This window comes from Entelurus aequoreus, linkage group LG19 (genome assembly GCF_033978785.1).
Source record: "Entelurus aequoreus isolate RoL-2023_Sb linkage group LG19, RoL_Eaeq_v1.1, whole genome shotgun sequence".
In the NCBI taxonomy this organism is placed as follows: Eukaryota; Metazoa; Chordata; class Actinopteri; order Syngnathiformes; family Syngnathidae; genus Entelurus; species Entelurus aequoreus.
The window spans coordinates 37,124,709-37,137,755 of record NC_084749.1 but is presented as its reverse complement, the minus strand read 5'-3'; the positions used below and the strand labels follow the sequence as shown (position 1 = coordinate 37,137,755).

The 13,047-nt window shown below is 39.8% G+C and overlaps 1 protein-coding gene across 12 annotated transcripts in view; it reads right to left on the bottom strand.

The window, feature by feature from the left end:
• Positions 1–13,047, bottom strand: part of si:ch73-40i7.2 (FYN-binding protein 1) — a 67,362-nt gene that overhangs the window by 5,802 nt on the left and 48,513 nt on the right. For all 12 annotated transcript variants that reach the window (XM_062028453.1, XM_062028461.1, XM_062028459.1 and 9 more), the window contains 3 exons: positions 12,903–12,919; positions 10,580–10,640; positions 9,311–9,353 (listed from right to left, as the gene is read on the bottom strand). In XM_062028453.1, coding sequence (XP_061884437.1) covers positions 9,311–9,353; positions 10,580–10,640; positions 12,903–12,919 — 121 coding nt within the window. The remainder of the gene's footprint in view (positions 1–9,310; positions 9,354–10,579; positions 10,641–12,902; positions 12,920–13,047) is intronic.

Below are 13,047 nucleotides of genomic sequence, written 5' to 3'. Positions count from 1 at the left end.
TTCGTGGAGGTTATCACTTGCTTTGGATAACCACAGCTCACTAGTTGCTGATCGTGCATCAGGTGGTAGATGGGCCACAACTTCTGGCATGTTGCTAGCCCACTGTCAGATCTCGAAACCTCCCTTGCTAAGAAGTTCACGCAGAGTGTCAATGAGAGCTTTGGCTTCTTCAACCTTACTCAGACTGTGGAGGCAATTATCCACATAGAAGGAGTGCTCAACCACTTGCATGAGCAGAGAGTCTGGTGGCTCATAGTCCCTGACGTGCTGCTGTAAGGCGTACACTGCACAACAGGGGCTGCAGGTTGTTCCGAAAGGTAGGACCTGCCATTCAAAGATCTGCGCTCTAGATTCCCTGTCCATGTTCCGCCACAGGAATCGAAGGAGTGGTTTATCATGGTCAAGTAAGCGGATCTGGTGAAACATTGACTTGATATCCCCGCTTATGGCTATTGCATGACATCGGAACCGCAAGAGGACTCCAATCATAGTAGGGCCCAACGTTGGTCCAGGGAGGAGATGATCATTCAAAGACTGGCCATTGTAGAAGAAAGAACAGTTGAAGACCACTCTGTCTTTCCCATTGTGGTGCACCATATGATGTGGTACGTACCACGACTCAGTACTCTTTGCTGCCTCCTCTGAAGGAATCTCAGCAACGTATCCTGTTTTGATAAGTTTGTCCATCTCTCTACGATAAGAGGTTGCAAGGTGAGGGTCTTTGGCCAACCTGCGTTCAATGCTGCGCAAGTTTGGCATTACAGCATCTGAGGGTGCACATAGCATAGTGCTTGGCTGGCGACGTAACAGGGGTGTCGCGTAGCGCTGTATACCATCAACAGGTACACGCTTAGAGTCAGTCTGTAAAAGAGAGAGACCTTGTTGGTCTTGCTTGGAACGAGATGCAATCTTCTCGCTGACGTAAGGGAGAGTATCGATCTGCCAGAGACGTTCCACATTCTTGAAAAGTTCGGTATATGGGGATTCAGTGGTAACGTGCAGACAGGAAGGCTGATGGGAAGATGCATAAATCACAGACGGACCTTGTAGGGACCAGCCTAGGTTGGTACAGACTGCTATGGGGCCGCCAGATGGGCCTGCTCGCACCGGCTCTGTAGGAGCAAGAAGCTGAGACATATCAGAACCTATGAGGAGTAGCGGTTGCGCTCGATGGATAGGGAGCAAAGGAAGGTCTTTGAGGTGCTCGTAGCGTTTTTGGAGGGCCGCTACTGGATATGTGTGCTGAGATAGGCTCAGATTCTCAGCCGTGAAGGCATTTTTAATCCAATACTTCTTGCTTGGCTTGAAAATGGGAGAGACGTGAAGGCTGACTGACGAACCATTGAGCACTTTCACTTCTTGTTGAACAGTTCTCAGGTGAAGGGTTTCAGGATGCTTAGCAAGTTGTAGTTGCTCTACTGCATAGGGGAGGATGAGTGTTCTCTCAGAACCATCATCGAGCACAGCAAATGTCTCTAGAGTGCGGTCTCCATTTTGTAAGAGCACTTTAACAACTTTCAGCAAAACTCTTTGAGGGCTTCGAGGCTGTTCCAGGTAGACTGTGGGATTTTGGTTACTCATCATCAGGACTTGTTGAGATGACTCTTGGATCGTGTCATGCAGTACTGTGAGGTGAGTCTCTTTGCATAAGTTACAAGGGCGTTTAAGCGTACATGCGGCAGCTTTGTGGCCACGACCGCACTTCCAACATCTGTTACCTTCTTGGATCCACTTAGTAATCTCACTGGTATTCAGTTTCTTGAAGTCCAGGCATGAGTTGAGGTAATGCTCCTTACTGTTGCAAAATGGACAATAAGGACTAGGTTTAAAGGGTTGTGACTTTGTCAGATTGGTGCTCTGGCTGCTACCGGTTTCACCAGAACATAAGAGAATTGATGCTGTCCTTTGTTTCGGCCATGGACTATTATAATCCTTCTTGGCAGGAGGAGGCCCCGGGTTGTAGAGGTGAGTGACTCGGCTGGCGAGGCGCTTAGCTTGAGCTTTAACTTGAAGCCAGGATGCCAGGTCGGGCAGGGTGTAAGTTTGGTTGGTACCTGGCTGTAGAATACCTCGACAAAGACAGTATTCCATAAATCCGTCTCGGTGAGCAGGAGGCATTTTACTTATGAGGCGGTCAACGTGAGAACCACATTTGAGCTCGCATCCAAGGGGTCCCTCTAAAGTCCGCAGCATACCAACTAAGGTCTGAACTGAGAGAGCGAAGGTGTCGAAAGCTTCTGCATCCCCCACTCTGATGGCTGGTGAGTTCAGGATAGCTCCTAGTTCACTCTGTACTAGTTGTCTAGGCTGGCCATATTTGTCTTGTAGAGCCCCTAGCGCAGCCGTGTACGGGTTTGGGTCATACATGAATGACTTGGCTAACTGCAGAGCGTTAGGGAGTTTGAGCTGATTCAGTAGAACTTGATATTTATATTGCTCGCTCAGGTGAGGATGACTATTCATCAAGTTCTCTAACGCCATCTTGAGTAGGGCGAAATCACTTTCCCGGCCACTCTCAAACCTTGGAAGTACTGGTTTGGGAATGCCATAGGATGTAGCGATCAGCGTCTCGATGCCCGGGTAGGACCAGGGTGGTGCTGCCGGGGCTGGAGTAGCAGATGGTAATGTGTATTGAACATACTGCCCAGCAGCAGGAGGAGGTGCACCAGCTGGAACTGGTGGTTGTGGTACAGAAGTTTGCATGGTTTGTGGCACTGCGGCTGCATGTGTCATTGTTGATGCATAACTAGATGTGGGAATGACTGGCATATGTTGACTTGTGAAAGACACAGATGCAGGAGTTGTAGTGGGGGCTACTAAAGTCGGGACACAAGTTTGTGCACCTTGCACAGGAATGGGAATCGTTGTCAATGGCTGTGTAATCGGGATAGCGGCAGCGGATTTCATTGGAGTTATTGATGGGAGCTGAAGCATGTCAGCAGCGGGCGGAGCTGACGTTGTTGACATTGCATCATCTTCAGACTCCGACAGGAAAGACTTGACAATACGGGCAATGTGTAAGTCTTTCTCCAGTTTCTTTAAGCGTCTGCGCCGTTCCATTTCCCTTGCCATATTCTCCTTGGCAAGGTGAGCATCCTCTTGTAGTCTTTGTCCTTCTTTAGCTTGTGCATCCAATCTCTTAGCCTCCAAGTCAGCTTTCCTTTCCTCCTCTATTTCTTGCTGTAGGTCAGCAAGCTCCAAACCTTTAATTCGCTCCTCTAGGGCAGCTGTTTGAACATCCGGAATATTTTGGAGCAGTTGAAGCCCATGCGATCGCCGAGAGGATCGACGTGAAGAAGCAGATGACTGGTACTCTGACGCACTCCTAGCTCTGGTTGGCCTTGCTTCACCGTGTTGTCCTACTGGTAGTGAGGAGATTTGGGCAGCAGGCAGTTGAGAGGGAAGGAGGGTGACATCGTAAGGGGCCAAATGCTGTGGTAGTCGAATGTCTCTCTTTGGCCTGACAGAGGGCTGGTGATCAGCAGGTGATGACTCCATAGTGTCTGATGGTGGAACTCTATCCGGCTCGAAGGACCAATGTAAGGAAGGGATAGTAGTTCTTTTAGAGTTGGGACACAATGGACAGATTCCGGCCAGAGAATCCTTTAATCATCTTTATTGTTGATTTAAATGTGTATGGTTTTGTGTGTGTGTGTGTGTGTGTGTGTGGTATTTAGTCGTCAACGCACACAAGGCTGGCTGCCACCACTGATTGAAACCGGCTATTCTGACAAAGACGTGCTTTAAAGGGGAAATGACGTCACAGATTGACCTATCAACCTAAATGCATAGGAACATTACAAAACTGGTTAAAGGCACACAATAGGCTTTCGTACATATATATATATATATATATATATATATATATATATATATATATATATATATATATATATATATATAAGATCAAGTTGTTGTATACATATATATATATATATTTATATATATATAAGATCAAGTTGTTATATATATATATATATATATATATATATATATATATATATATATATATATATATATATATATATATATATATATATATATATATATATATATATATATATATAAGATCAAATTGTTATTGTCTATTACAATTTTTTTTTAGTAGGAAAATGTAAAATATTCATTATTTCTAAAAAAAACAACAATATTTGCAGACTGGAATATATATGAGATCAGTTTTTTATAGTTTTTTATGTTTCATGGCCTTTATATAAAACATAACAGTTTTTTGTAGTAGGAAAACGTAAAATATGCACTAAATTGCAGAGTGGAATATTTGAGGTTGGGTGATTACAGCCTTGAATAGGACAAAAATTCATGACTACATTGATTTTGATACAGTAGACAAATAGACAACGTGTTGTTTTTACAGTGCCTACAGAGCTAGAATAGGAGAGAAAGCGGGCAGGACTTGGTTAAGTTTATTGAGTTGACACAAGTTTTTATATACAGTATATATCTACCATGCCATATAAAGCAGCTCAATATCATTGTTCTTGCATTTCAGCGGTTTAATGGCAGTTTAACTCATTTACGCTCATCAAAGCTCTTGGAAATATATTCATGGTTTTCTGGTGCCATCTGTTGGTTAGGGGCACAATTATACCTCAAAAAAACATATTTATGTTCGACAATATTGAGATGCATTTGGTTTTCATGGAAAAAGCATAGTACTATTCCAGGATTACATTCTGTTAAAAAATAGCAGTTATAATGGAAGTCAATGAGGCAGAGAGAGTTCTTTAGAGAAAGTGTATATTTTATGTCTATATCCTATTCTAACAACGTGGCAATCAAAAACACAATGCAGTTTTATATCACCCTGTTAAAATAATCGCTTAACTAATTTTTTCAAGTTTTTCAGGAAACACAAAAAACGTCACTGAAAGTGTAACTTATTAACTGTATTGATCATTTCACTCAAAAAGGATGTAACAAGATGGCTTTTGGCATAGTAATAACACTGTGTGTAAATTATGTAATTTAAGAGAAACAAATGACTCGGGCAATTTTTGAGCACGTCTTTGTGACTTAAAGGCCTACTGAAACCCACTACTACCGACCACGCAGTCTGATAGTTTATATATCAATGATGAAATCTTAACATTATAACACATGCCAATACGGCCGGGTTAACTTATAAAGTGACATTTTAAATTTGCCGCTAAACTTCCGGTTCGAAACGCCTCTGAGGATGACGTATGCGTGTGACGTAGCCCGGCGAACACGGGTATGCCTTCCACATTGAAGCCGATACGAAAAAGCTCTGTTTTCATTTCATAATTCCACAGTATTCTGGACATCTGTGTTCGTGAATCTGTTTCAATCATGTTCATTGCATTATGGAGAAGGAAGCCAAGCAAGCAAAGAAGAAAGTTGTCGGTGCGAAATGGACGTATTTTTCGAACGTAGTCAGCCACAACAGTACACAGCCGGCGCTTCTTTGTTTACATTCCCGAAAGATGCAGTCAAGATGGAAGAACTCGGATAACAGAGACTCTAACCAGGAGGACTTTTGATTTGGATACACAGACGCCTGTAGAGAACTGGGACAACACAGACTCTTACCAGGATTACTTTGATTTGGATGACAAAGACGCAGACGTGCTACTGTGAGTATGCAGCTTTGGCTTTTTTTTGCGTATGTACGTAACTTTTTTAAAATATATAAGCTTTATGAACCTTGGGTTAGGTGAACGGTCTTTTGGGCTGAGTGATTGTGTGTGTTGATCATGTGTTTGAATTGTATTGGCGTGTTCTGTGGAGCTAGGAGCTAGCAGAGGAGCTAGGAGCTAGCATAACACGTACCGTACCGTAAGTGCGCGTCACGTACGTAACTTTTTAAAAATATATAAGCTTTATGAACCTTGGGTTAGGTGAACGGTCTTTTGGGCTGAGTGATTGTGTGTGTTGATCAGGTGTTTGAATTGTATTGGCGTGTTCTATGGAGCTAGGAGCTAGCAGAGGAGCTAGGAGCTAGCATAACAAACACGCAGGTGTTATTATGCAGGATTAATTTGTGGCATATTAAATATAAGCCTGGTTGTGTTGTGGCTAATAGAGTATATATATGTCTTGTGTTTATTTACTGTTGTAGTCATTCCCAGCTGAATATCAGGTACCGTGAGTATGCAGCCTTGGCTGCTAAACATTCGATAACTTGACCGTATGTGCGCGTCACGTACGTAACTTTTTAAAAATATATAAGCTTTATGAACCTTGGGTTAGGTAAACGGTCTTTTGGGCTGAGTGATTGTGTGTGTTGATCAGGTGTTTGAATTGTATTGGCGTGTTCTATGGAGCTAGGAGCTAGCAGAGGAGCTAGGAGCTAGCATAACAAACACGCAGGTGTTTTTATGCAGGATTAATTTGTGGCATATTAAATATAAGCCTGGTTGTGTTGTGGCTAATAGAGTATATATATGTCTTGTGTTTATTTACTGTTGTAGTCATTCCCAGCTGAATATCAGGTCACCCCCGGCTCTCACAGCATCTTCCCTATCTGAATAGCTTCAACTCCCCACTAGTCCTTCACTTGCACTTTACTCATCCACAAATCTTTCATCCTCGCTCAAATTAATGGGGAAATTGTCGCTTTCTCGGTCCGAATCTCTCTCACTTCATGCGGCCATCATTGTAAACAATAGGGAACTTTGCGTATATGTTCAACTGACTACGTCACGCTACTTCCGGTAGGTGCAAGCCTTTTTTTTATCAGATACCAAAAGTTGCAATCTTTATCGTCGTTGTTCTATACTAAATCCTTTCAGCAAAAATATGGCAATATCGCGAAATGATCAAGTATGACACATAGAATAGATCTGCTATCCCCGTTTAAATAAAAAAAATTCATTTCAGTAGGCCTTTAAACAAGATACGGGTGACACTTTATTTTGAAGGTGTCTACATAAGAGTCACACAAGCCTTTCATAAACATGATCATGAGCATTAATGTTACTTCAAAGTGTCATCATTAATGTTCATGACACATCTCATGTCATGTTTGGAACACGTTCATGTCACTCCTATGTAGGCACCTTCAAAATAAAGTGTTACCATATCTTGCTTAAGTCACAAAGGCATGTTCAAAAAATGGCCTAAGTCATTTGTTTCTCATAGACCATTATCTTAAAGGGGTAAAATCACATGACATGATCAACTGAAGATGTAGGCGATGTTACCATATAGTGGCTGGTGTCATGAGAAGATGATTTAGGTAAAAAATAAAAATAAAAATAATATTTGGCAAAAAATGCCTTGGGTGATTATTTTTAACAGTGAGACGATATTAAAAAAATGTGGAAAAACTCCTTTGCAAAATTTCAGACCGCTAACCTTCAAATGTAACAATCATATCACATAAGAAACACATGTAATGCCCATTTTGGACTCTAGGGGTAAACAAAGGTTAAGCTACAGCAGTGTTTTTCAACCAATGTGCCGTGGGAGATTATCTAGTTTCACCTATTTGGGTTAAAAATATTTTTTGCAAACCAGTAATTATAGTCTGCAAATTATGTGTTGTTGTTGAGTGTCGGTGCTGTCTAGAGCTCGGCAGAGTAACCGTGTAATACTCTTCCATATCAGTAGGTGGCAGCCGGTAGCTAATTGCCTTGTAGATGTCGAAAACAGCGGGAGGCAGTGTGCAGGTAAAAAGGTGTCTAATGCTTAAACCAAAAATAAACAAAAGGTGAGTGCCCCTAAGAAAAGGCATTGAAGCTTAGGGAAGGCTATGCAGAACAAAACTAAAACTGAACTGGCTACAAAGTAAACGAAAACAGAATGCTGGACGACAGCAAAGACTTACTGTGGAGCAAAGACGGCGTTCACAATGTACATCCGAACATGACATGACAATCAACAACGTCCCCACAAAGAAGGATAAAAACAACTGAAATATTCTTGATTGCTAAAACAAAGTAAATGTGGGAAATATCGCTCAAAGGAAGACATGAAACTGCAACAGGAAAATACCAATAAAACAGGAAAAGCCACCAAAATAGGAGCGCAAGACAAGAAGTAAAACACTACACAGGAAAACAGCAAAAAACTCAAAAAGTCACAGCGTGATGTGACAGGTGGTGACAGTACACCTACTTTGAGACAAGAGCTATAGTGATGCATGCTTGGTTATGGTTTAAAGTCATATCCAACAATTGCGAAAATGACTTTTTACTGTCAACTGAGTTTCGTTCATAAATGATTTCTGCTGGTGGTGTGCCTCCAGATTTTTTCAACGCAAAAAATGTGCCTTGGCTCAAAAAAGGTTGAAAAACACAGAGTTACAGTATATTGCTTTTTTGTTGTTATTGTTCCTGCCATTGCATTTAGAACACAACAAACCAAAAATACTCTCCATCTACACAATTCAAACAAAAATGCATCTCCAATACAATACATTTTATTGATCACCACTATCTTTTAATTAGCCTCATAATTCTTCTTTTGTGGTTTGCTTATGCCTTTACAATACTTAAGGTTCGCTACTCTAGTGCAGTGGTTCTCAAATGGTAGTACGCGTACCCCTGGGGGTACTTGAAGGTATGCCAAGGGGTACGTGAGATTTTTTTTAAATGTCTGTCAAAAAGAACTGTGAAAAGAAATGCAACAAAGCAATATTCAGTGTTGACAGCTACATTTTTTGTGGACATGTTCCATAAATATTGATGTTAAAGATGTATTTTTTTGTGAAGAAATGTTTAGAATTAAGTTCATGAATCCAGATGGATCTCTATTACAATCCCCAAAGAGGGCACTTTAAGTTGATGATTACTTCTATGTGTAGAAATCTTTATTTATAATTGAATCACTTGTTTATTTTTCAACAAGTTTTTAGTTTTTTTTTTGTTTGTTTTTTCCAAATAGTTCAACAAAGACCACAACAAATGAGCAATATTTTGCACGGTTATACAATTTAATAAATCAGAAACTGATGACATAGTGCTGTATTTTACTTCTTGATCTCTTTTTTTCAACCAAAAATGCTTTGCTCTGATTAGGGGGTACTTGAATTAAAAACATTTTCCCCGGGGGTACATCACTGAAAAAAGGTTGAGAACCACTGCTCTAGTGTACCGGCTCAAATTTCAAATTTCACAAAAAGCTTCATGAATATATTTTTCATAAGACATGAAATTAAAATAGAGGAATAAGATGAACAGTCTTTTGGTGCATTTTCCCTTTTTTTTTCTTTTAGGGAGACTTGTATTCAGGGAAATACGGTAATACCTTTTACAGGCCCTTTTAGATATACGTGCTAGGTTTACTGCACAACATGAGTAATGAAAAAGTGCAATATTATATTTACCTTGAATTTTTTCCTGAGCTCCTTTTCCACTTTGGGATGTATGCTGAAAACACAAAAATGTCATTGCAAGTTCTGTGTCTTTGCATCCTTATTCTTACTGCTATATAGGGATGTACCGATCAGACACTGAATATCAGTCCAATATCAGCAAACAAGACGTATTGAATGATGAAGGGCTTGCATCTTAAAAACTCTACCAGCAGTCCTGTTACTTGTGCAAAGCTGGACAGCCGGCCCACATCTAAATGTCCTCCAATAAGCACACAAGGTCGGTCTTTTCTTGTATTTCAGTGAAGTACTAAACAAAAAGTAAACCTGGTAGTCGAGATAGCCGCTACACAACAGTTAAGCACACATGAGCACAAAAGCTAGAAATACGTAATAAGTGTCCTTAATTGGACACTATTGCAGTGTAAAACAGCACATTTGGCAATATGAACAAGTATCAAATAATTATGGTTGCATATTACTTACACATACAAAGTCTCCAAGGCGTATTAGAAAAATCCAGTAACAAACATGTCCGCATCGTTCAACTTACTGAGCTTGGTCCAATGAATGACTGTGGCCATTTGGTGTCACCCAAAAAAACATACCACTCCGCTTCAAATTAAAGACAGCATAAGTCTGTTTCAAAGGGTTAATAATAAAAAAGTTAGTGGGTATTTTATATCTATAATTGCTCTCTGTGTATTTTCATTTGAATGAACCCTTTTATAATATTCTACACTACAAAATAATAAACATCAAAAGCAAAATTGCTATCAGCCAATTCTCAAGGCTCCAATATCGTATAGGAAGTGAAAAAGTTGTATCGGTACACCCCTACTGCTGTGTGTTGCATGTATATTGCCAATCACATACTTGTACAATGGTGGTTTTAGCTATGGGCCACATGGGAAACTGCCCCGTACATCATTTTCTAAAGGGCACCTCAAAGATAAGGTGGATCATGTCTATGTACTTGCACACAACACTCACACAGACAAACCAACACTATATGGCAACGCTTGAGTCAAACAGCTCAAAGAGCATCTTAGCAAACATTCAACATCACGGCACAAAGGAACAGAGTCATCAACTTCAACCACTATCTCACTCACAGTGCGATCAACACAAACACAGGGCATGCTGGGAAGCATCGCAGAGGCTTTAACCGCGACTGAACTTGTATCACTTACTAAGTTGAACACACACAAGATTAACAAACCTCCCCCTTGTTTCTAGTTCTGACAGTATCTCTTTGTTTTACCAGGAGGAAATAGATACCTAATCTCAGGCAGCGGTGGCGGGAAATCCTCCGTTGATAGATGTAAGCGATCATACTGGTCTAAGGAGAAGAGAACAACTTTACATATACGTATATATTAAAGTTAAAGTACCAATGATTGTCACACACACACTAGGTGTGGTGAAATTTGTCCTCTGCATTTGACCCATCTCTGTGTTCACCCCCTGGAAGGTGAGGGGAGCAGTGGGCAGCAGCGGCACCGCGCCCATATATATATATATATATATATACACACACACAAAAACTAGTGAGCATCCTGGATGATGGCAGTCACCCTCTGCATAGCGTTATCGGTAGCCAGAGGAGCCTGTTCAGTGCTAGACTGCTTCATCCCAAGTGCAGGACTAATAGACTAAAAAACTCCTTTGTCCCACGCGCCATCAGACTGTACAACTCCTCTCTTGGCGGGAGGGGGGGTACTAGGATGACAGGGGATGCAAAACAATAACAGTGCAATACTTTTTCATAACATGGTCACTATTGTCTAGTTTCTCTTGTTATATTCTTATTTTACTGTTATATTTTTATTCTCATTGTTGCTTTTTATTTTTATTCTTATTGTAATATTTTTCTATTTTGTTTCCATTTATACCCCCATTATTTACTTTTTAAATTCGATCTCAATTCTGTACAGTGCTGCTGGAATTAAAATTTTCTTGAGGGAACTCTCCTGAAGGAATCAATAAAGTACTATATATATATATATATATATATATATATATATATATATATATATATATATATATATATATATATATATATATATATATATATACACACTACCGTTCAAAAGTTTGGGGTCACCCAAACAATTTTGTGGAATAGCCTTCATTTCTAAGAACAAGAATAGACTGTCGAGTTTCAGATGAAAGTTCTCTTTTTCTGGCCATTTTGAGCGTTTAATTGACCCTACAAATGTGATGCTCCAGCAACTCAATCTGCTCAAAGGAAGGTCAGTTTTGTAGCTTCTGTAACGAGCTAAACTGTTTTCAGATGTGTGAACATGATTGCACAAGGGTTTTCTAATCATCAATTAGCCTTCTGAGCCAATGAGCAAACACATTGTACCATTAGAACACTGGAGTGATAGTTGCTGGAAATGGGCCTCTATACACCTATGTAGATATTGCACCAAAAACCAGACATTTGCAGCTAGAATAGTCATTTACCACATTAGCAATGTATAGAGTGTATTTCTTTAAAGTTAAGACTAGTTTAAAGTTATCTTCATTGAAAAGTACAGTGCTTTTCCTTCAAAAATAAGGACATTTCAATGTGACCCCAAACTTTTGAACGGTAGTGTATATATATATATGTACACACACACACACACACACACACACACACACACACACACACACACACACACACACACACACACACACACACACACACACACACACACACACACACACACACACACACACACACACACATATATGTGTGTGTGTATATGAAAGTTTGGACACACCTCCTCATTTAATGTGTTTTCTTTATTTTCATGACTATTTACTTTGTAGATGGTCACTGAAGGCATCAAAACTATGAATGAACACATGTGGAGTTATGTACTTAACAAAAAAAGGTGAAATTCTCGATGAGCTTCAAGAGGTAGTCACCTGAAATGGTTTTCACTTCAAAGGTGTGCTTGAAGCTCATCGAGAGAATGCCAAGAGTGTGCAAAACAGTAATCAGAGAAAAGGGTGGCTATTTTGAAGAAACTAGAATAAAAAACATGTTTTCAGTTATTTCACCTTTTTTTGTTAAGTACATAACTCCACATGTGTTCATTCATAGTTTTGATGCCTTCAGTGACCATCTAGTCATGAAAATGAAAATAAATGAAACAAATAAACAAAAACCATTGAATGAGGAGAAGGTGTGTCCAAACTTTTGGCCTGCACTGTTTATATTTAAAACATTAATTTCTTGCGTGTTTTGTAGATTTTTCCACTCATCCCATTTTTGTTTCTTCTCTCACTGTAGGAACTAGAACGTTTTTAACTCAATTAAAGTTAGCTTAGCAGGTTTCAAAAAAACATGTTTTTCTTTTCTTCAAGCTGCTGCATCTCACCTTGAATACTGCTGTCTTAAACAATTGGAGGATACATGGTGGGCGTCTACAGCCATGCATCCTATCATGGTTTTATCATTATTACAATGATTATTATCATTAATACTAAGTAACAGTTTCTCTCTTATCTATTCAGTTCTGTAGAATGAAAACATCTTTTTATGTAAGGAATGAAATAAGACTTATTTTACAAACCAGGATGAAAGATTGCATGTTTTGTTACTTACTTTGACTGTGACTCAAACTGCAAATATAAAGAAACACATGCATGTTACTTCAGCATGAATTCAAAATAATCTTAGGAAGAGTGATCAGTACAGTTTGTAAGTAGGGATGGGTACTTCCCACATTTAAATCGATACGGTACCAGTT